General features: G+C 40.3%; 1 protein-coding gene across 8 annotated transcripts in view; it reads left to right on the top strand.

Moving 5' to 3' along the window:
• The window catches only part of EXOC2 (exocyst complex component 2), a 250,127-nt gene that overhangs the window by 51,859 nt on the left and 174,079 nt on the right, over positions 1–24,189 (top strand). For 7 of the 8 annotated variants that reach the window (XM_036444761.2, XM_036444758.2, XM_045584201.1 and 4 more), the window contains exons 3-4: positions 3,537–3,713; positions 20,971–21,097. In XM_036444761.2, coding sequence (XP_036300654.1) covers positions 3,537–3,713; positions 20,971–21,097 — 304 coding nt within the window. Of the gene's footprint in view, positions 1–3,536; positions 3,714–20,970; positions 21,098–24,189 lie in introns of those variants that run through there. The other variant, XM_036444766.2, reaches the window with a different exon arrangement.

Genomic DNA, 24,189 nt, shown 5'->3' with positions numbered 1-24,189 from the left:
TCTAATAAGAAAAGAAAATGTGAAGTGTCAGGGTCTATGCCACATATTGGTTTATTTTTTTTCATAAATATTTATTATACTAGAGGCCTGGTGACTGAAATTTGTGCATGGATAGGTCCCTAGATCTGGTTGGCGATCAGGGCCGATTGGGGCCTTCTGGCTGTCGACTGGGCCTGCCTTCATTCTGCGCCACCCCTGGTGGTCAGCATACGTCATGGTGAACAATTGACCTCCCAGTTACTTAGTCAAACTCCTGAGAGGACACTTTGCATATTAGCCTTTTATATATATTGTATATTAGAGGCCTGGTGCATGAAATTTGTGCTGGGGCGGGGGTTGTCCCTCAGCCTAGCTTGCACCCTCTCCAATCTGGGACCCTTTGAGGGATATCCGACTGTCCATTTAGGGCACAATCCAGGACTGCTGGCTCCAGGTGCTCACCTGCCTGCCTTCCTGATTGCCCCTAACCATTTCTGCCTTCCAGCCAGATCACCCCCTAACCACTGCCCTGCCAGTCTGATTGATGTCTAATTGCTCCCCTGCATAGAGTGCATGGGCAGGAGTAACTGGTTTGCCCTGAAGGGTCCCAGATTAGTGTTGGGGTTTCCTTGGGGCGTAGAGTGGCCTAGGTGAGGAGCCTGTGGTGATTTGCATGCCAGCCACGCCCCCCAGTGACCTAAGAGAAGGCCCTGGTATCTGGGATATATTTATCTTCTACAGTTGAAACTTTGTAGCCTGGAGTGAAGGCAAGTCTTCTGCTCACTCTGTGGTGGCAGCCATTTCTGTTGGAGTTTACTCACCTTCTATAATTGAAACTTTGTAGCCTGGAGTGGAGGCCTAGACCGGCCAGGGCAGGTGAAAAGCTTGGCTTCCCCCATTGCCAGGGAAACCCAAGCCTCCCTCCTGCTCTCTGTGGTGGCAGCCATCTTTGTTGGGGTAATTTGCATATTTGCACTGATTGGCTGGTGGGCGTGGCTTTGGCTGTAGTGGAGTGATGGTGAATTTGCATATCACTCTTTTATTAGGTAGGATAGAATTGGACTTTGTTTTGTGGAAATGGAAAATAGAGAGGAAATCAGTTAGTAGACTAGCTGGTAGTGTGTACACATGGTGGTATTTTGGTATTCTGCCCAGGGCCATTTCTTCCTCACTAAAGTCTTTCAGTGCCTACCTGTTTGGTTATTGCCTAAATTTACATGGAATCTGGGTCTGAGATGGCAGGCATGAGTTGACCTTTTTGGCGTGCCAGAAAGCAGAATGTAATGTGTTGATAGTATCATTAGGAAAACACTAAAGCAGTGTGAATTGTTGCTAAAGGAATAATAATGAAATAAAAAAATAAAATAGTAAACCTGTAATAGAGAACATTTACAGGATTTACCAGACTTCAGGCTGTGCTTGCAATAAATTATCTACTTTAGTTCATTCTGTTACCCATGTATGATTGAACACTAGCAAAAGTATATGCATATCACTTTCAGGGAGAAGTATAAATATATTTTTAGGGAATGATATATACATCTATTTATCCTTTACAATTTTATCTCAATAACTTAGACTGCTAATAATAGCAATGATTTTCTAATATAAATGAAAGTAATTTAAGATTCTCATAGTCTAAGTAATCTAGAACAGCAGTTGCCAACTGGTGGTCCACAGATTACTGGTTGTCCCTGAGGTCTGAAAAATGGGTGACTGCTGGCTTAAGGAAACCTTTGCAACAGTGGTTGCCAACTAGTAATCTGACAGGTTGGCGACCGCTGATCTAGAATACCTTCTCATCATTATTATGGGCATTATATAACCTAATTCCATTGATGTTTGAAGAAACTTAAATATATTCTAAAAGAAGTCTTAAATATAGTATTAGTGTAAAAAGTTTAGACAAAAATCAAGAGAGACTGGTATACTTGCAAAAATATTGGCTATCCTATCTAATAACATAGTAGCATGCAAATTTAACTTACCTCCACCACACACACAAGCCACACCCATGAGCCAAACAGGAGTGAATATGCAAATAAACCCAACCAAGATGGCTGTGGCCATGGAGAGCAAGAGGGAGGCTTGGGTTTCCCCAGCAATGGAGGAAGACAAGCTTACTGCCTGCCCTTGCCAGCTCTGGCCTCCACTCAATGTTACAAAGTTTCAATGATAGAAGATAAATAAATGGCCGTGGCCTGGCCATGGAGCGAGCAGATGATTTGGGATCACTCAAGGCTACAAAGTTTGAATTATAGAAGATAAATAAATCCCAGATACCAGAGCCTATGCTGGGTTACCGGGGGGAGTGTGCAGCCTGCAAACCACCACAAGTTCCTCGCCCAGGCCATCCCATACCCCAAGGGAACCCCCATCCTGATCCATGACACCCCAAGGCAAACCAGGTGGCCCCCACCCATGCACGAGGCCTCTATTCTATCCCATCTAATAAAAGAGTAATATGCAAATTGACCGTAACTTCCACACACAAGATGGCTGCCCCCATGTGGGCACAAGATGGCCACCACAAGATGGTCAGCAGGGGAGAGCAGTTTGGAGGGACCAGGTCTGCAAGGGAGGGCAGTTGTGGGTGGTCAGGTCAGCAAGGGAGGGCAGTTAGTAGTGACCAGGCTGGCAGAGGAGGGAAGTTGGGGGCAACAGGACCTGCAGGGAAGGGCAGTTGGAGGGACTGAAGCCTGCAGGAGAGAGCAGTTGAGGGGGGAACAGTCCTACAGGGGAGGGCAGTTAGGGGTTACCAGGCCTGCAGGGGTGGGCAGTTAGGGGCAATCAGGCTGGCAGGGGAATGGTTAGGCTGGTAGGCAGAAGTGGTTAGGGCCAATCAGGAAGGCAGGCAGAAGTGGTTAGGGCCAATCAGGAAGGCAGGCAGGTGAGCAGTTGGGAGCCAGCAGTCCTGGATTGTGAAAGGGATGTCTGACTGCCTGTTTAGTCTCAAATCTACTGGGATCTGGCCTAAATGGGCAGTCGGACATCCCTCAAAGGGTCTCAGATTGCAGAGGGTGCAGGCTGGGCTGAGGGACACTGCTGTCCCCCATGCAGGAATTTCATGTACCAGGCCTTTATTCTATATATATAAAAGCCCAGCTACCTAAATGGCAGAATAACCAGAATGATTGAAAAGAATTGTGGCTGTGACCCACACTGTAGCAGCCAACTGGCCTGAGCCGGGCCCCAATCGGGCCCTCCTCCTGGCCGGCCCTATCCTCTGTTTGGCCCCCAAAACCCCGATTGGGGGTGGGGCTGGCTGGCCAACCTCCCATGTCCCTTCACCCCTCTGTTGGCTTGGAATAATGGGCCTCTCTTGGGGCAGGCCGGCATACCCCACCTGTGCATGAATTCGTGCACTGGGCCTCTAGTTTTCAATAATAGAAATAAAGGTACAAAGAAATATTATTTCTAGATTTATTTCTCAGTTCTTCAAAAGGCCTGGTATTACTAAGTGAAGAAAGTAGAATTGTATTTTTATGTAATATACATGATTAACTCTTATCATTGTTGTTTTAAACTTTGCATGCTTTTTTTTTTTTTTTTTTTAGGTTTGGCAATTTGTGGACATAATTGCCTCCTGACAGCAGAATGGATGTCTGCAAGTAAAATAGTATGTCGAGTTGGACAAGCCAAAAATGACAAAGGAGACATAATTGTCACAACTAAGTCTGGTGGCAAAGGAACCTCAACAGTCTCTTTCAAGCTACTCAAGCCTGAAAAAATAGGTATCTACCTTTAGTCATGTTATTCTGAAGGTTAAAATAAAAATGGTTTTCTCTTTTAAAATTTTAGAACTGTTAAATTAGTCTATAATTTACCCACTGTTATTTCTCACTAACTTAGATTTATGTTTATTTTGACAGGAATGGTGTATTGGTTAAAATATCCATTACTTTTGAAAATGCACCTGAGAGTAATTATCCTGACATAACTGTCAGTCATACTAAATTCTTTATAAAATCTGTTCACTTAACATTTTGATATGACAATTGGCAATTCCTTCTTGAGTATATTTCTTCTTGAATTTCTTTTCTCTCTCTGTTATATGATTAAGATTTAAAGTGAAATATGTTCCTGATTCAGCCAAGTTATCAATAATATTACTTAAATAATGTGCTCTTTTTCTTTCATTTTTTCCCCTTTCAGCTCTGAACAAAATGTTGCTTGATCTGGAGGTGCCTTTTGCCCTTCAAACTAAAAATAACTCTTTATTGTATCCCATAGCACATGTTGTTACACTTTTATACACTTAACATCCACCTTTTCATATTAGAGCAGTGGTGGGGAATGTCCATCCACAGGCCATATAAGGCACATGAAATCATTTTGTCTGGCTCTGCCAACGCATCATATATTTGATCTATGAGTTAGTTAAATGTTTGACCAAATATAGCAGACTAATTTTTAAAAAAAATGTATTTATTGATTGATTTTTTTTTTTTTTTTTTTTTTAACAGAAAGGAAGGGAGAGTGATAGAGAGTCAGAAACATCAATGAGAGGGAAACATTGATCAGCTGCCTCTTGCATACTCCCCACTGGGGATGTGCCTGCAACCAAATACATGCCCTTGATTGGAAGCAAACCAAGGACCCTTTAGTCCACAGGCCTACACTCTATCCACTGAGCCAAACTGATCAAGGCAGCAGACTGATTTTTTAAGTTGATAATTTTGTATGGCCTGAAAATGATGTTATAAATGTCCAAATGGCCCTTGACAGTAAAAAGGTTCCCTATCCCTGTATTAGAATAATTAAGAACATAGTCTGAGGAGCCAGATTATGAATATTAATATGATCTTTATATTACTAACTGTGGTACTTTTGATGCTTAGTTCCTATGTGGGTAAAAGTGGATAAATTGTATTATCTACCTTATAGGATTAAATGAGTTAAGAGAGCCTATCAACACAGACAGTAGTGTAGTGAAGGCCTGGGGTGGGGTTAGGTACAGACTAGTAGGGTGTCAGTGCGGGGAAAAAAGGAGACATATGTAATATTGTAAAAAAATAAAGATTAATAAAAGTTATCTGCATCGGATGATCCTATATAATAAAAGCCTAATATGCTAAGTGTCTGGTCCAGTCATCCATTCAACCAATCAAAGCATAATATGCTAATGATATGCTAAGGCTGCTCATCCATTCTCTAGGATGTGCACTGACCACCAGGGGGCAGATTCTCCAACTGGTAGGTCAGCTTGCTCCTAGGGTCTGGATGATCAGGACTAAGTGAGATGGGCTGGACATGTCCTGGAGCCTCCCATGATCCCTCCCCTGCTGGCCAACCTCTCATGTCCCTCCTCTTGATCTTGAACCGGTGGGGCCCCTCAGCCTGGCCTGTGCCCTCTTGTAATCCAAGACCCTTCAGGGATGTCAGAGAGCTAGTTTTGACCTGATCCCACAAGTCAGGCTGAGGGACCCCATTGGTGCACAAATTCGTGCACTGGGCCTCTAGTAAAAAAATAAATGAGTTAAAAGATACATATAAAATGCTTCACATAACCCCGTTATACAAAGAAAGGGTTCAATACATTAATTTTTTTCATTTAAAATTTAAATATTGGGATGGATTTATTTAATTACATTATATAACTTTCAAGTGTATAATTCTATAGTGCATCATGTATATATTGCACACTGTTCTCACCACCTGAAGTCTACTCTCATTTTGTTACCATATATGTGACCTCTTTTATCTTTTACTCTCTTCAACCTCCCTCTCACACCCTTTCTCCTCAGGTAACCATTATACTGTTGTTTGTGTCTATGAATATTGTATTGTTTGTTCATTTGTTGCTTTCTATTTTATCTCCTAAATGTGAATAGTATTCTATTGTCTGTATAAACCACATCATCTATATTCATTCATCCATCAAAGGACACTTAGGTTGTTTTCAAGTATAATGCTATGATGAACATAGGGGTACATATATCTTCATGCATAAATATTGTCAAATTATTAGGGTAGATACCCAGAATAGAGATTGCTGGGTCATATGCTAGCTTTATTCTTAATTTTTTGAGGAACCATTATACTGTTTTTCATAGTGGTGAAAACATGAATAGATCTTGAGAATATCATGCTAAGTGAAATAAATTAGGCAGGAAAAGTAAAAAAATGATACAATTTCATGCATAGGTGGTATATAAAACTGAAAGCAGCAAATGAATAAAAAAGAAAAATGAACAAAACTTATAGACATAGAAAACAGTATGGTGGTTACCAGAAGAAATGGGATTAGGGGGACTGTAAATGGTATAAAGGGTGGTCAAAAAGATGGTGCTGGAATAAGATTTTACTTTGGGCTGTGAGCACACAATGCAATATACAGGTAAGTCATTTATCATAGATTTTTACATTTGTACCTATATAATTTTATCTATCAGTGTCACTACAATAAATTTAATCTTAAATAATCTATACTAATAAAAGGGTAATATGGTAATTATACTGGACGTCTTCTGGATGTCCTACACAAAGCCACTGCAGCAAGGCCAAGGGCCAGTCCAGTGCTGTGGTCCCTTTTGCAGAGGCCATGGGAGAAGGCAGACGGGAAAAGGCAGAAAGGAAAAAGCCGGTGCCATGGGGAAAGGCAGAAGGGAGAAGGTTGGTGCCACAGGAGAAGGGAGAGGTGGCAGTTAGGGGGATCAGGTCAGGAAGGGAGAGCAGTTAGGGGGATCAAGACAGGATGGGAGAACAATTAGGCAGTTAGGGGGATCGGGCCAAGAGGAGAGAGCGGTTAGGCATCAGGCAAGCAGGCAGAGGCAGTTAGGGTTGATCAGGCAGGCAGGTGAGCAGTTAGGAGCTAGTGGTCCCACATTGTGAGAGGGATCCAGATTGGAGAGGGTGCAGGCTGGACTGAGGGACCCCACCCCCTCCATGCACAAATTTTATGCACTGGGCCCCTCATTAAAAAATAATTTCTACCAGCGCTGTATGAGGGTCCCCTTTTCTCCACAACCTCTATAATAGTAGGTATTTCTTGTTTTATTGATAACTAGTGACCTGGTGTACAAGTTCATGTACATTGAAAATAAATTAATTAGAAGAAATACTTTAATATCGCTATTAGCCCTTTCTCTATAATTGAGGTGTCAACCAAATTCACATTCAACAATGATAAATTGAAAAACTCATGTGCAGTTGGCACCAGCAAGAGCGATATATATATCGCGATATATATATATAAATATATATATATATATATATGAATAAACCTGCTGAATTAGACCTGATTTCTGATGTAACTAAACTTTTTCCAGCCCAATGAAGAACCACCACTTGTCTTTCAGGTAATTGTCAGCAACACAGCAGTAAACATAAATACAAAGCAGATTATTATTGTAGACCATCCAGGGAGAACAAAGTGTAAAATAGATAACAGCAGCAGTATTTGACTATATTCTGCACAATGAGAAAACCTAAAGTCATTTTGAAGGTCCACCTTTTCTTTTTTTTTCTTCTTTTTTAAAAAATATATTTTATTGATTTTGTACAGAGAGGAAGGGAGAGAGATAGCAAGTAAGAAACATCAATGAGAGTGAGTCATAGATCAGCTGCCTCTTGCACACCCCCTACTGGGGATGTGCCCACAACCAAGGTATATGCCCTTGACTGGAATCGAACCCGGGACCCTTCAGTCCCCAAGCCGATGCTCTATCCAATGAGCCAAACCGGTTTCGGCTGAAGGTCCACCTTTTCTTCTTTTCAGTGGTGACAAGTGTCTAAGCTTTCTAAATCCCTGTTCCCTGGATAGTGAAAAGAAAATAGGATTCCACCGAGTCTCCAATGTACCTACTCCAGGACTTCTGTGAGGCTCAAATGAGATGAAGCCCCCAAATGGTCTCTCCAACTGCCCTATTCTGCCAACCATCTTGTGGTGGCCATCTTGTGTCCACATGGAGGTGGCCACCTTGTGGGTTGGAGTGATGGTCAATTTGCATATTACCTCTTTATTATATAGGATGGCTTCTTTGTTGAAAATTAGTTGCCTATACATAAGGGTTTATTTTAGGACTCAGTTTTGTTGCATTGATTCATTATTTGTTTTGTTTTGTTTTGCAAATACCATACTGTTTTGATTATTGTAGCTTTGTAGTATCACTTGAAATCAGGCAATGTGATACCTGCAGCTTTGTTCTTTTTTTTCTCAGAATTGCTTTGGCTATTCAGAGTGTTCTGTGGTTCTGTACAAAATTAGGGATTTTTGTTGTTGTTGTTGTTGTTCTACTTCTTTGAATAATGCCATTGGGATTTTGATGGGGATTTCATAAGATTTGTATATTGCTTTATGTAATATGCCTATTTTAACTATGTTAATTCTTTTAATTCATGAACATGGAATATCTTACTATTTCTTTGTGTTCTCTTTAATTTATTTCAACAGTGTCAATTAGTTTTCAGTGTATAGGTCCTTCATATCCTTTATGTTTATTCCTAGATAGTTTATTCTTTTTGTTGCAATTGCTAAATGGAATTTTTTCTATCTTTCCCATGAATTTAATTGTTAGTACAGTATATAGGAATGCAATTAGTTTTTACACTGATTCTGTGTACTGCGACTTTATTGTACTTATTTATTGTTTCTAATAGTTTATAAAGAACTAGAAGCCCAGTGTGTGAAAATTCATGCACTGGAGGGGGGTCCCTCAGCCCAGCCTGATCCCTCTCACAGTGTGGTAGCCTTAAGGAGTGGGAGGTGACCCAGCGATCAGGGGAAGGTGATGCTGCTGCCACTGCTGGCAGTGCAAACCTTGGCCAGCTTTGGGTTGGCTCTGGGTAGGTGGGTGGGGGTGGAGTTGGGGCTGAGGGGGCTGGGGGGCTCCGGAGGCAGGCTTGCAGAGTGGTCAGACCCGCCTGGGGGAGGCCCGGCTATGCGGCGCGCACACCACCCTGGTGGGGCAGAGGGGACTAGGCGCTGTCATCTTGTGACTGTGGGTGCCACCATCTATGAGCGTGTGACAGTCAATTGCCACATTCCCTCCTTATTGGCTATGGTTGCTTCTATCTTTGTGAGGGTCGGACGGTCAATTAGCATATTCCCTCTTCATTAGATAGGATTATGTCCTCTGCAAAGGATGACTATTTTACTTCTTCCTTCCCAGTTTGGATGCCTTTTATTTCTTTTTCTTACTGGATTGATCTGGCTAGGTACAGCCAGTATTATTTGGTGAAAGTGGACATCCTTGTATTGTTCTTGATCTTGGAAAAAGCTTTCAATTTTTTACCATTGAGTATATATAGTCTTCATTATGTTTAAATAAATTCTTCTATGCACATTTTGTTGTTTTATTAATCATAAATGAATGTTGTATCTTATCAAATGTTTTTCTGTATTTTTTAGTATGATCATATGATAGTTATTGCTTATTTTGTTAATGTGGCATATCATATTCATCAATTTGTATATATTGAACCATCTTTGCACCCCTGGACTGAACCCCATTGATTGTGATATATTATATTTTCAGTGTATTATAGTATTCAGTGTGCTAGTTAATTGTTTAGGATTTTTGCATCTATATTCATTAGGGATATTGGCCTATAATTTCAGTGTGTATATGTTTTCCTTACCTGCTTTTGGTATCAGGGTAATGTTGGCCTTGTAAAACGAGTTAGGAATTTTTGCTGCTTTTTTTTTTTTTTTTTTTTTTTTTTTAATATTTTGGAAGAGTGAAAAGGATAGGTATTATATTTTCTTTGAATGTTTTGTAGAATTCAATGAATCCATCTGGTCCTGGACTATTACTTTTTGAGAGGTTTTTAATGACTTGAAATTTTCTTACTGTTGATTACTTTATTTAGATTTTTCAGTTCTTCATGTTTCTTAGAATATACACATATGCATACATATGTGTGTGTTTATACACACACGCGACATATTAATATATTTTTATTGGTGACAGTATTATAGATATGTTCCCTTTCCCCCCTTCCTCCTCTCCTCCCAGCCCCTACCCATCTCCCCAGGTCTTCACTACCCTGTTGCCTGTGTCCATAGGGTATGCATATAAGAATTTAAGTTCTTTGATTTATCTCTTCTCATCTCCCCATCCCCACATGAAGGTATGCTAGTCTGATCTATGGCTCAATGCTTCCGGACTTATTTTGTTGGTCAGCTCATCCTGTTTATTAGATTCCACAAATAAGTGAGATCATGTTATTCTTGTATTTCTCAGATTGGTTTATTTCACTTAGTATAATATTTTTCAGGTCCATCCTTGCTGTCCGTTTTTTTTTTTTTGTTTTTTTTGTTTGTTTTTTGTACAACTGCATAGTATTCCATTTTTGTATAGCTGCAAAGTATTCCATTATTGTATAAATGCCCCATGACGTTTATACAATAATGGAATATCTACTCATCCACTGATGGGCACTTGGGCTGTTTCCAAATCTTAGCTATTGTAAATAATGCTGTTATGAACGAAGGGATATATATATCATTTCTGATTAGTGTTTTGGAGCACTAAGGATGTATTCCAGGAAGTGAGATCACTGGGTCAAAGCGAAGTTCTGATTTTCATTTTACTGCATACTGCTTTCTATAGTGGCTGCACCAATATGCATTCTCATCATCAGTGAACTAGTGATCCCTTTTCCCCACATCCTTGCCTGCATTTGTTTGTTCATTTTTTTATAACAGCCATTCTGACAGGTGTGAGTTGATATCTCATTGTGCCTTTAATTTGCATTTCTCTGATGATCAGTGAATTTGAGCATTTTTTCATATGTCTCTTGGCCATTTGTATGTTCTCTTTGGAGAGAAATGTTTATTCAGGTCTACTGCCAATTTTTTAATTGGATTGCCTTGTTTGTCTTTTTTTTTTATTATTATTATTGAGTTGTATGAGTATTTTACATATTTTGGATACTAACCCCTTACCAGATGTATCATTGACAAATATGTTCTCCTATTCAGTGGATTTCCTTTTCATTCTGATGGTGGTTTCTTTTACTCTGTAGAAGCTTTTTATTTTTAGGTAGATCCATTTGTTTATTTTCTTCTAGTTTCCTTTGGCCTAGGAAATGTATCCATAGACATACTGCTTCTTGAGATGTCTGAAATTTTACTACCTATGTTCTCCTCTGAGATTCTTATGGTTTTATGCCTTACATTTAAGGTTTTCATCCACTTTTAGTTTATTCTCATGTATTATGTAAGTTGGTGATTTAGTTTCATCTTTTTACATGTGTCTATCTAGTTTTCCCAGCACCATTTGTTGAAGAGACTGTCTTTACTCCATTGTATGTTCTTGCCTTTTTTGTCAAATATTAATTGACCATAATGGTGTGGTTCATTTTCTTGGGTTTATGTTCTGATCTATTAATCTGTCTGCCTGTAGGCTGTTTTAGTTACAATGACTTTGTTAGGATAGTTTGATATCCAGTATTGTGATTCCTCCTACTTTGTTCTTCTTTCTCAAGATTGCTGTAGCTATTCTGGATCTGTTATGGTTCCACTAGAAATACAGTGCAAGAAATTCGTGCACAGGGGTGTGTATCCCTCAGCCAAGCCTGCACCCTCTCTAATCTGGGACCCTTTGAGGGATGTCCGACTGCCCATTTAGGCCAATACTTCTGGGAAGTTGGACATCCCTATCACAATCCAGGACTGCTGGCTCCCAACTGCTCACCTGCCTGCCTTCCTGATTGCCCCTAACTGCTTCTGCCTGCCAGCCTACTCACCCTCTAACTACTCCCCTGCCAGCCTGATTCATGTCTAATTGTTTCACTGCCAGCCTGATTGCCCCTAACTGCCTCCCCTGCAGGCTTGGTCACCCCTAACTTCCCTTCCCTGCAGGCTTAGTCCCTTGCAACTGCCCTTCCCTGCAGGCCCAGTCACCCCCAACTGCCCTCCCTTGCAGACCTGGTCCCTCCCAACTGCCCTTCCCTGCTGGCCATCTTGTGTCCACGTGGGGGCAGTCCTCTTTGACCACATGGGGGCAGCCATATTTTGTGTTGGAGTGATGGTCAATTTACATATTACTCTTTTATTAGATTGGATACCCATTTTTGGAGTGTTTGTTCTAGCTCTGTGAAGTATACCATTGGTGTTTTAATAGGGATTGCGATGAATCTTTAGATTACATTGGGTAATATAGTAAATGACTGGAGGATTTAATTCATTTTCCTTTAAGATTATTATTGATAGCTATTTATTACCATTTTTATTTTCTTTACTAGAGGCCTCGGGCATGAAAATTCATGCACTGGAGTGGGGATCCCTCAGCCCATCCTGGTAGTCTCATAGTCCAAGAGCCCTCAGTGGCGGGAGGTGACCCGGTGATCAGGGGAAGGTAATGTCCCCATCAAACCTCTGCTGTTGCCACTGCTGGCAGCACAAGCCTAGGCCAGCCTGGTTACCTGAGCCTCAGATACCCCTGGCAGCCAGGCAGCTGCCATCTGAGGTTTGCCTGTGCCTCAAGCCAGCCCTTGGGTGCTGGAAAGCCACTACCGAGGATTGCCATTGCCTTGGGCATTGGCTGGGCAGCTGCCACCTGAGGTTTGCCTGCGCCTCAGGCATCGGCTGGGCAGCTGCCATCCAAGGCCTTCCTGCACCTTGGGCTGGCCCTGGGAAGCTATGCAAGGCTTGCCTGTGTCTCAGTTATTGGCTGGGCAGCTGCAATCCGAGGTTTGCCTGTGCCTCGGGCCATCCCTGGGTGGCTGGGGAGCTGACGGGACTAGGGGACTCTGGAAGTAGGTGCGCTGAGTGGCCAGACCCGCCTGGGATGGGCCTGGCTGTGCAACATGTCTGTTGCCATGGTGAGGCTGAAGTGACTGGGTGCCGCCATCTTGTGGCTGTGGGCGCCACCATCTTTGAGGGCATGGCAGTCAATTAGCGTATTCCCTCCTTATTGGCTGTGGATGCTGCTATCTTTGTGAGAAGGTGATGGGCAATTAGCATGTTTTCACTTTATTATATAGGATTCCTATGTTTTTTTCTTCTTTTCTTTTCTTTCTCTTCCTCCTCCTTCTTCCCTCCCCCACTTTAACATTTTTTGCATTGTTGGTTTGATGGTAATAATCCTTCAACCTATTTTTGTCTGGAAAGTATTTTATTTCATCTTCAATTTTAAATGATAGCCTTACTGGATTCAGTAGTCTTGGATTTAGGCATTTGCTTTTCATTATTTGGAGTACTTCACACCTCTCCCTTCTGGCCTGTAGTGTTTCTGGTGAGAAGTCATCTGACATTCTAATGGGGATTCCTTTGTAGATAACTTTGTGTCTTTCTTGCTGCCTTTAAGATTCTTTCTTTGTCATGAACATTTGACATTTTAAGTATGATGTGTCTAGGTGTGGGTCTCTTTGGGCTCATCTTTGTTGGGACTCTGTGCTTCCTGAACTCCTGTGACATTTTCCTTCACTAGATTGGGAAATATTTCTCTCATGATTCCTTTAAACAAATTCTCTGTACCTTGCTCTTCTTCTTTTCTTTCTGGTATTCCTATAATGCGGTTGTTGTTACATATCATGTTCTCCCAGAGTTCCCTTAAGCTATCTTCCTGCTTCGTAATTATTTCTTCTATTTTGTGCTATAATTGTGTATTTCTACCTTGTCTTTCAAATTGTTGATTCAATTATTTGCTTAATCCAGTCTATTTTAATTTCTTTCAGTATATTCTTGTTGTCAGATATACCAGGTATACTGGTTAATAATGCAAATTTTCTAATCAAAGAAAACACGACAATTTCAAGTGAATCATCAAAAGTGCTTTATTCAAAGTAATGTCCATTGCTTGATACATATTTTCCCCATCATAGGTAATTTGTGGATACTGTTCAAATAGAACTTTTCTTGTTTTGAGGTAAGCTATTCAGAGACCCAATTTTCCACTTCTTCATATGTTTTGAAGTACTTCTCAGAAAGTGCGTGGGCCATTGATTGGAAGAAGTGGTAATATAAAGGAGCAAGGTCTGTTGAATATATCGGGTGTGTTAATACTTCCCAGGCAAGATCTTTTAACATGTCTTTAACTGGTTTTGAAGTGTGTGATGGTGAGTTATCATAAAGCAAAATTACTTTACCGTGTCTTCTAGCCCATTCTGGTCCTTTCACAGTCAAAAGGTGATTTAAATTGATTACTTGTTGTCATTACCGATCAGTATTAACGATTTTACCTGGTTTTAGAAGCTCATAATACACCACACCTTCCTGATCCCACCAACCGTAGAGCATTGTTTTCTGCCCAAAGTGATTTGGCCTTGCAGTCAATGTTGATGGTTGACCTGGATCAACCCATGATTTGTGCATTTGGGATTCTCAAAATAAAACCACTTTTCATCACCTGTCACAATTTGATGCAAAAAAGACTTTCTTTTGTGCTGTTGAAGCAACATTTTACTGATGAGTTATCGGTTTTCCATTTGTCTTTTGTTCAGTTGATGTGGCACCCACTTTCCTTCCTTTGAAAACAACCCCTTTGCTTGTAAATGATCAGAAATTGTTTGCTGAGCAATGTTTAATCTTTCTGAAAGTTGTTTTTGCGTTTGACAAGCATCTTCATCAAATAATGCTTATAATTATTGGTCTTCAAAGTTTTTCGGTTGAACTGGACATTCTTTGACTTTCACATTGAAATCATCACTTTTAAAGCATTTAAACCAGCATTTTCAAGTATCTGAAGATGGAGTATGTTCATTATAAGCTTCCCAAAGTATATAATAACTTTCAACAGCACTTTTCTTCAAAATAATGAATTAAAACTTCCAACAAATGCTCTCTTTTTTTTTCTCGAAATTGGATATTTTTAATTGCAAAAATGTCTATGATGTTAACACCTTCAGAAAATTTGATATATGAAGTTTTGAACCTTGCTGTCAATACAACAAAATAGCATACATATCAAATTGTGTATATATCAACATATGTGTAACTTCTATTGAAAAAAATCTGTATTAAGCGGTACACCTGGTCTCATTTTTCATTTCTGTCTGGTTCTTATTCATGGCCTGTATTTCCCTTTTTATGCTTTTGCAATTTGTAGTAAATTCTTTAAGCATTTTTTTTTTTTTTTTTAATAAACATTGCTTTGAATTCTATGTCTGATAGGTACCTTGCCTCCATCTCATTTAGTTCTTTTTCTGGGAATTACTTCTTTTGCTTCATTTGGGGGTTCTTTGTCTCCCCATTTTAGCTGTCTTTTTACATTTGTTTCTATGTATTTGATAGAACTGTTAATGCTAACTGTTTGTGTAATAGCCTTAGGTAGAATGTGTCTTGAGGGATCCAGTGGTATAATCTCTTTGTTCATCTGAGCTAAATGCTCTAGGAATGCTCCTTTTGTGTATTATTTGGGTTCTCCTGTTGTAATTGGGACTTGATTGTTGATGTCCCATTCATGGAAGAGATCTCCCTTCTGACTTGTTGTCAGTGAGATTCAACACCAACATTGTTGTGCCAGCTGTTATACAGGTGCCAACAGAACAAAAGACACAATAGGAACAAATAAAAAAAGACTAAAAAAGAAAAGGAGAAAGCAAAGCAAAGAAAAAATAAACAGAATACTAAAAGACATGTGACCAAACATTTAGAGGGAATATAAAAAAAGAGGATGAAATAAGAAAAAAATAAAAATAAAAATGGATATATGGAGGCAAGGAGAAAGCTTAAAGAAGTAGTTATTTGCCGAAACCAGTTTGGCTCACTGGATAGAGCATCGGCCTGTGGACTGAAGGGTCCCGGGTTCGATTCCGGTCAAGGGCATGTACATTGGTTGCGGGCACATTCCCAATGGGGGGTGTGCAAGAGGCAGCTGGTTGATGTTTCTCTCTCATTGACGTTTCTAGCTCTCTATCCCTCTCAATTCCTCTCTGTGTAAAATCAATAAAACATATATATATATATATATATATATATATATATATATATATAAAATAAAGAAGTAGTTATATGAGAAAACAGAAAATAAGTAAAATAATAATAATAAATTTAAAATGTAATGATAATGAATATAAGATATAGATCCAAAAAGAAAAATGGGAAAAAATGAGAAAAGAGAAAAAATGAAATAAGTAAAATTAATAATAAGAATAGACAATAGTATAATAGAATCAAAGGGGAAGAGAGAAATTAGAGATATGCAAGAAAAAAAGAATTAAAAAAAGGAAAAAACAAAAATAAAAAGTCTACTTACAAACTAAAAAAACAAAACCACACATATTCACACACTGCTATGATGTTGAATCTGGTCCCTTGGTGTGTCTGTCCTGGTCCCTGTTGTATAGGTCGTTGTCTCTTTCTAGACATGGGCAACCTGATTGAGGTCTGAAGTTTGAAGTCCCTAGTAGTTCAGTGGGCAGTTCTTGTAGTGTCAGTCTTTTTGGTGAAGTATTCCTTTTGTTCTTAGATTTTATTTCTGAGATCACTGAATTAGTTTTCTAAGTGTTCTTATCCTTGAGTTTTTTTTTAGAACTGCAATCTTAAATTCTCTATTATTTAAATCACTGTGTTTTGTGTCTTAAGTTTATTTTCTGGAAAATTTTTAAAGTTTTCTTTCTGACCTTCCTTGTTACCTTGGTTGTTCATTGTACTTGATGGATTATTTCTCTACCTGTGAATTTGTGGGAATGAAAACTTTTTAAAAATGTATTTGACATTTCAGTGTTCTTTTTTCTTTTATTTTACAGTAGGTGGTGCTAAAGCATAAGTTTTTATTTTCTCTTAACTGCTGGGGCTTCTAGGATTTTTGTGCAGCAGTATTATATTGTGGAATATAATATGTGGAATATTCCTAGTATTTCCTGAGGAGGTGGGTACCCTTGCCCAACCCGAGTCTTGGGGCACCACTCCCATGGTTTCAGAGTGGTGGGCTGTAGATCTTCTGAATTTCTCAGGGCTGCATTCAGGTAGCCAGAAGCTGCCAGTCAAGCTGTTCTGAGTGGATTCAGCCTCTACCTAGTTGTGTAGAGATGAATGGAAGAGGGTTTGGTGGGGTAGTGGTTTCATTAGTCCAAAGTTCTGCTCTTCCTTGTGTATTTAGCTTCAGTGAGTATAGTTGACTTATGCCAGAAGCTTTTTCAGTCCTTGAAAGATTTTCCAAATGAGGATTTTCTGCCTGTCAGGCCATAGGTGTGGGCAGGATCCCACATATGAGAAATCCTTTGGTGCTGGCTGGCTGTGGAGTTCTTTGACTTTTTGCACAGTTTCTCTGCCCCTGACTCGTGGCCCAGCCTTAATATCTATCACCCACTGAGGCCCCATTGCTGTGTCTGCCCTTCCTTTTTGTCCAGTGGTGATTGCACTTCACCCCTTCAACTGTTAAGAAACCTCCACAACTAGTGCCCAGAACTTTCATCTCTGTCTTGTCCCCTTCCTCTTCTGTCTCTATTGTTAACTGAGATACACACTCTTTTAGATGTCTCAATGCACAATGTGTTTCTGTGTTACCAGAGAATGAATCTTTTGTTGAATTATAGTTGTGCAACTTGTAATTTTAAGGGTAGAGACCTGAAGGTCATGTATTGACTGCCATGCTGCTAACCAAAACTTTATTTTTCTCATAGCTATTGCAGAGCATGGCCATACCCTCTCAAAATAATAATGTCTTATTCAATTTTTAGTCCTATAATATCTTATACTTGGTCAATACTTAATCTGTATAAACTACAGGCCCTGTGCATGAAATTCATACATGGGTAGGGTTCCTATGCCTAGGCAATAATCAGGGCTAATCGGAGCCGTCCAGCTGCTGTCTAGGGCCTTCCTTCTGGCTGCCATCTGGGGCCTTCCTTTGTTCTGCGCTGCCCCCTGTTAGTCAGAGTAAGTCATAGTGAGCAATTGAACTTCTGGTCTCCTGGTCAAACTCCTGAGGGACTACTTTTTATATTAGCCTTTTATATCTATAACTAGGAGCCCAGCACACGATTCGAAATTGCTCAGTGCTGCCCACCCACCTGCAACCCTGCCTTGACACCTGAACCTGTCCACGCAGAGCTCCAGTGCACCTGGCCCAGTCCCCAAACCCTCTGGCCTTCTCTGGCCACTTCAGGCGCTAACCTCAGTCCCTTGAGTGGCCTCGGGCTGATTTTGCTTGCTGCACTGTGCTCCTTCCCCTGGCAGGTGGGCTGCAGGTCACTCAGAGTAAGAGTGGTGGGTGGCAAAGGACTGGTGAGGGGGGTGCTATAGGCTCTTACCCCTGCCCTCGCTGAATGGAATGGTCCCAACTCCTCCGGGCGCCTCCCTGCTTCCACCCTGACTCTAGAGCAATGCCCCAGCTAATATGCTAATGACCTGGTCATTACCCATTACAGCATATTGATCATTAGTATATTAGGTCTTTGTTAGTATAGATAATAAAAGCATAATATGCTAATTATACTGGACAACCTTCCAGACAAAGCCAGGTCTCTGATGCCTGCTGGCAGCTAGAGGGAAGCCTAGGTCATGGGTGCCAGAGGGAAGCTGGTGCCAGCAGCCAGGGGAAGGAAGGCCTACTCTTACATCAGTTTCATGCCTCAGGCCTCTAGTACTAGTATTAATATATAGACAAAAGCCTAAGCTACTGCTCAGCCTGTACTATGACACACAGACTACCAGCAGATAGACGCATAATGCAGGAGCTGCCCCCCGGTGGTCAGTGCGCTCCCACAGCAGGAGCTCTGCTTTGCAGGTCATCGGGCACCAGACCCCAGGTTCATGGCTGGTGAGCACCACTGCCTTGCTCTCCTGCTGACACTCCTCCTGCAGGCCCCTCTCCCATCCGGAACAGGATTGAGACTGACTGAGCACGAGCCAGTGGCCCTCTCTTGGTCACAGGCATGCCAGTATCACCCTAGTATGGGCATGCAGAAACCATAGTGGAGCCTCAGCGATCCTACAGAGCAATGAAGTTGGCAGGCACAGCAGGGCTGGGATGAGCAAGAGTGGTGCTGTACCTGGCCTGACTCGGGCTCCTCCCTGGCTGCCTGCCGCCTCATGCACTACTACATTCCTCAAGGGATGTAGGACTGCTGGTTTTGGCAGATCCCTACAGGCCTGGCTGAGGGACCCCCAACAGTGCACAAATTCGTATTCATATTTGTATGCTTTAGGAATATCAGAGGTGCAAGTAAATTAAACTCAGGCTGTACTTTTGGTATAGAGTTGTATCTAATAAAAAAGTAATATGCAAATTGACCATCACACCAACACACAAGGTGGCTGTCCCCACGTGGTCAATGATCTACAAGATGGTCGCCACAAGATGGCCTGCAGGGGAGGGCACTTGTGGGTGATCAGGCCAGCAGGGGAAGGCAGTTAGGGGTGACGAGGCCAGAAAAGCAGGGAAGTTGGGGGTGATCAGGTCGGCAGGGGAGGGCATTTGGGGGGGACTAGGCCTGCAGAGGAGGATAGTTTTGGGGGGGCAGGCCTGCAAGGGAGGGCAGTTGGGAGCAACCAGTCCAGCAGGGGAGGGCAGTTAGGTTGATCAGGCATGCAGGGGAGGGCAGTTGAGGATGACCAGGCCTGCACAGGAGGACATTTAGGGATGACCAGGCAGGCAGTTGAAGAGTAGTTATGGGTGACTGGGTCAACAGGGGAGGGCAGTTGGGGGAAATTGGGCCAGTAGGAGAGCATTTAAGCATTGATCAGGCTGGCAGGGGAGTGGTTAGGGGTGATCAGGCTGGCAAGCAGAAGTGGTTAGGGCCAATCAGGCAGGCAGACAGGTGAGTGGTTGGGAGCCAGCAGTCCTGGATTGTGAGAGGGATGTCAAATCCCACCGGGATTGAGCCTAAACTGGCAGTTGGACATCCCTCATGGGGTCCCAGATTGGAGAGGGTGCAGTCTGGGCTGAGGGACACCCCTCTCCCGCCCCCATGCACAAATTTTGTGTACCAGCCCTCTAGTAGTAAATAATTTTGTAAATTGTTTTTTGTTTTGTATCTTAGGGTATAGAGTTTTTCTGCAGCAATATCTTCCTTAAATTCCTAGATACTTTTTATAAATAGAAATTTAAGAAATTTAAGGGAGTTGAAAATGGAATTTATATATGTACATGTATACAAATGTATGTACATGTATAATATCACAGTTTTTATTTGCTCATTTTTCTATTACATCTTTAAAAATAGAACTGTGAAGTTAAATGAGGAACTTCAAACATTTTGACAGAATCCAGCATGATTTTATGTGATGTTTATACAGCAAAGAAAAACATATTGAGAGTACTAATTTTATTCAGATTTCTCTCCTGTCAGAGCCTACCATAGCATAGGCTCAATAAAGGCTTATCTAACTGAACTTCGAAGAATTTGGACTTGAGCATAACCTCTCACAGAGTCTCCTATTGGATTTTGGAAGAAATGTGGGTGCTGATAAATTAGTTGATCACAAAGGGTCCATACATCTAGAAGTTGGCTGGAGTCAAATATCATTCATTAATGAAGCCTTCCCAGCTCCTAGCCCTTCCTCTCTACTCACTGGTACTTTGCCCATTTTCTCTTATAGCCCAGGTCCTGAAGTGGTAAACTGGTAAGTTATATGCCAACATAAATGACAACCCAAATTAGGATATAATGCTATTTTCAGAGGTCATATTTTTTCACAAGTACTGCCCAGTCATTGTTTATGAATCTGAGTCAGTTCCATTACACAAGCTATGCATTCCTTGGAAGGTGTTTTGAGTGGTTTATTTATATAAGGAATTGTTGTATATATTGTAGAATTTACCAAATTGTACTTTTTTTTTGTAAAATACATTAATTTTAGCAGAACTTTTTATCAGAGGCTTAATTTGTCTTCTCTATTGACTAATGTACAATAAAACCATTTGCTAAGAGGTATTTTTTTGTCATTTAAAAATAGGTTTCAGTGTTTTATTTTATTTAATGGACTTTAGTGTTTTTAATTAAATAACCAGACATTAAAAAAAATTTAGAGCCTCTTTGTCCTCAATTCTCTTAAAAATTACCTTACATCCTTAAAAACTACAGCAGTTTCCAAAACTTAGGAAGTACCTGGAGGTGTCTATATTTTACTAAGGATGTACTCCTCTTTTTTGCTAGGTATTTTGGACCAGTCTGCTGTGTGGGTTGATGAAATGAATTATTATGATATGCGTACTGACAGGAATAAAGGAATTCCTCCCTTGTCCTTGCGTCCTGCTAATCCACTTGGCATTGAGATTGAAAAGTGAGTACACCTTTTCCTTCAGTTTTTTTTTTCTTCCCCCCCAGTTGGTAAGCAGTTTTATTATATATACTTAGTCAAACTCTTGAAACATAAGGTTATTTCTGAAGCCTGGTCAACTTTGCTGCCAATTAATGTTCCCATTATTTAAAACCTTTGGCCCAGACAAGTTCTTTCTTTAGTTTTTTTGAATTTACATTTTGTGAAGAAGAAAAGTATATTTTAATCACTAACATTTTTAATCACTAATACTTTAAGAAATTGAAGTATAGTTGACATACAGTATTATATTAGTTTTAGGTGTACAACATAGTGATTTGATATCTATATATACTTACGAAGTGATTGCAATGACAAGTCTAGTAACCTTCTGTCACCATGCAATGTTGTTACAATGTTCTCTGTATTCCCTATGCTGTACATTACCTCCTATTATTTATTTATTTTATAAGTGGAACTTTGTATCTTTTAATCACTTCACGTTTTCTGCCCATGCCCCCACTCTTCTTCCTCCTGGCAACCATCAGTTTGTTCTCTGTATCAATGTGTCCATTTCTGTTTTGTTTATTTTGCTTTTAGATTCCACACATAGGTGAAATCATGTTATTTGTCTTTCTCTGGCTTTTTCACTTAGCATAGTACCTTCTAGGTACCACTTGTTACAAGTGGCAAGACTCATTCATTTTTATGGCTGAGTAATATTCCATTTTTTTTAATCTGATAATATGTTTATTGATTCTAGAGAGAGAGAGAGAGATCAAGTGGGGGAGAGAAAGAGAAAGGAAGAGAGAAACATTGATGTGAGGGAGAAACATTGATTGGTTGCCTCTTGTATGCACCCAAACTACAACCTTTTTGGTGCATGGGATGACACTCCAACCAGCTGAGCCATGCAACCAGAGCTACTTATTATACTGATTGTCACAAATATATGTGTTCTTTGCATGGCTTAAAGTGTAATGGAGACAAACTATTTCAACTGAAAAATAAGGTAAAATCAGGTTTGTATTAAATAAAGCATTTAGTAGTTTTTCTCTCTTAATTGACTAATATGCCTAATATGAGGATATGTATAAATAATGTTTTTAGAGATAGTACATATTTGGGAGTGAGAGCATAAAAATGGAGCTTTTCCTCTGTTTGTGTATGATTTCCAACTTGTTTTGTAAAACTGTTATCTGGGATGGCTATCTATAATAGAATAGTCAATTGATGTACCACTATTACCTATTTTATTTCCACACTAGGGTCCCAGTGCATGCAATTTTGTACACTGGTGGGGGGCATCCCGCAGCCTGACCTGCGCCCCCTCACAGTCTGAGACCACTTGGGGGATGTCTGACTGTCGGCTGAGGCTCTCTTGCAGTTCAGGACCCTTTGCTCATTACCATCTGCTTGCAATGAGAAGTCAGGCTCATGGCTAGTAAACACAGCGATGGTGGTGGGAGCTTTTCCCACCTCTCAGGCAGCGCTAAGGAGCAGCATGTCCGGCTGCTGACTGAGCAGTACTCCCCCTGTAGGAGCGCACTGACCACCAGGGGGAAGCTTCTGCGACGAGTCTCTGCCCCCTGGTGGTCAGTGTGCATCATAGCAACCGGTTGTTCCTCTGTTTGGTGGATTTGCATTTTAGGATTTTATTATATAGGATGGGCTTTATGGGCAAAACAAATCTGATTTTCTTCTCTTCAATTTGGCTTTCCAATAAAAAGAAAAAGTGACCACTTTTCTTGCTACATTTAGAAAACAAAGAAAGGTGGCAAAATAAGTCTTTGCAAGAGAGGAGCCTTAAATCAATTTACCTTTTAGAAATTTTACCAAAACAAATTTGTGGAGTATGATAAAGTGTTTAAGTGCAGAAACTATATCAGACTGAAAAAACAACAAGAAAACAACAGTACACAAACAACCGAAAACAAGTTCATAGTATTTAACATACCAAAAATGTGCTAACATTTTAATAAAATAATTGTGTATAATATACACATTCTCAAAAGAACTATATAAACCCTTTTTACTGGGGGTAGCCTTCTCCGCCTTTCTTCTTTCCACTAGTCAAATCATGAAAACATATTCTGTTCATGAAAACACAAAGTAATAAAACTACAATCAGGTCTCATTCCATGTGGGGTGGTGAGAGTTTTTTCTCAAAATTTTGTTTTTCTTGCTCATGGGTCATTACTGCAAATTCTTCTCATACTTGAAAGTGAAGCTGATCTGTTAAGAATATTCTTGTTAGTTTTATCTGACCATTTATTATATCTGGATCTTTCCATGACATAGTCTTAAAACTTTATAGGTTTAGATTTAAGTCTATACTTAATACTACTATGTAATAGAAAGCTGAAATTTTTGTGATTCTTTAGTGAAAAGATTTCATGAATTTATAATAGAATATATGTTACTTTCATTCTCCAATTCCATGTTATTACATTTAACATGTTAAGTGCCAAGCCTGTTTTGTCTTTTATTTCACCAATATATTGGCAGCACCAGTGACTGATTGGTCCAGATGGAAAGTATAGTGTTAATCACTGGTGACTGACATGGCACTTGCTTAACGTGTTAAAATGTAGATTTAGTTTTAATTACTCAGAATTCACCTATTGACTTGATAAGCCATCACTTCACTTGGTGAGTTAGACCCTAAAGTCCTATTATTGTGAGTTAACTTTTACTGTCTAACTCTCCATTGACATAGTGCTTTTTCTTACCTAGCATTGTTTTTAAGACCATTAGCAATTTTCCACAGTCTAAAACAATTTTCCTCCTAAATTTCTAACTTTCTAGATTTGTAGTTGTGGTTTCATTTTATACCTAAGATTCTCTGGTTCTTTATTTGAAAACTAGAGGTCTGATACACATAGTTATGCAGAGTAAGCCTTCCTTCCCCGGACTGCCAGCACTTGCCTCTCTCTGGAACCCAGGACCTGGACTTCCCTCTGGCCACAGGCAGGCACCCAGGACCCAGGGTTTCCTTGCAGCCCCAGATTCATCCAGAAAGACGTCCAGTCTAATTAACATATTACACTTTAATTATTATAGATAAGAGTACCAGGTTCAAATCTTGACAATTTACAAAGAACCTCTCTGAGGCT

The sequence above is a fragment of the Pipistrellus kuhlii genome, unplaced genomic scaffold, assembly GCF_014108245.1.
Source record: "Pipistrellus kuhlii isolate mPipKuh1 unplaced genomic scaffold, mPipKuh1.p scaffold_m20_p_2, whole genome shotgun sequence".
NCBI lineage: Eukaryota > Metazoa > Chordata > Mammalia > Chiroptera > Vespertilionidae > Pipistrellus > Pipistrellus kuhlii.
Note: the sequence above shows the minus strand (reverse complement) of the source record. Positions and strands in the feature narration are given on the sequence as shown.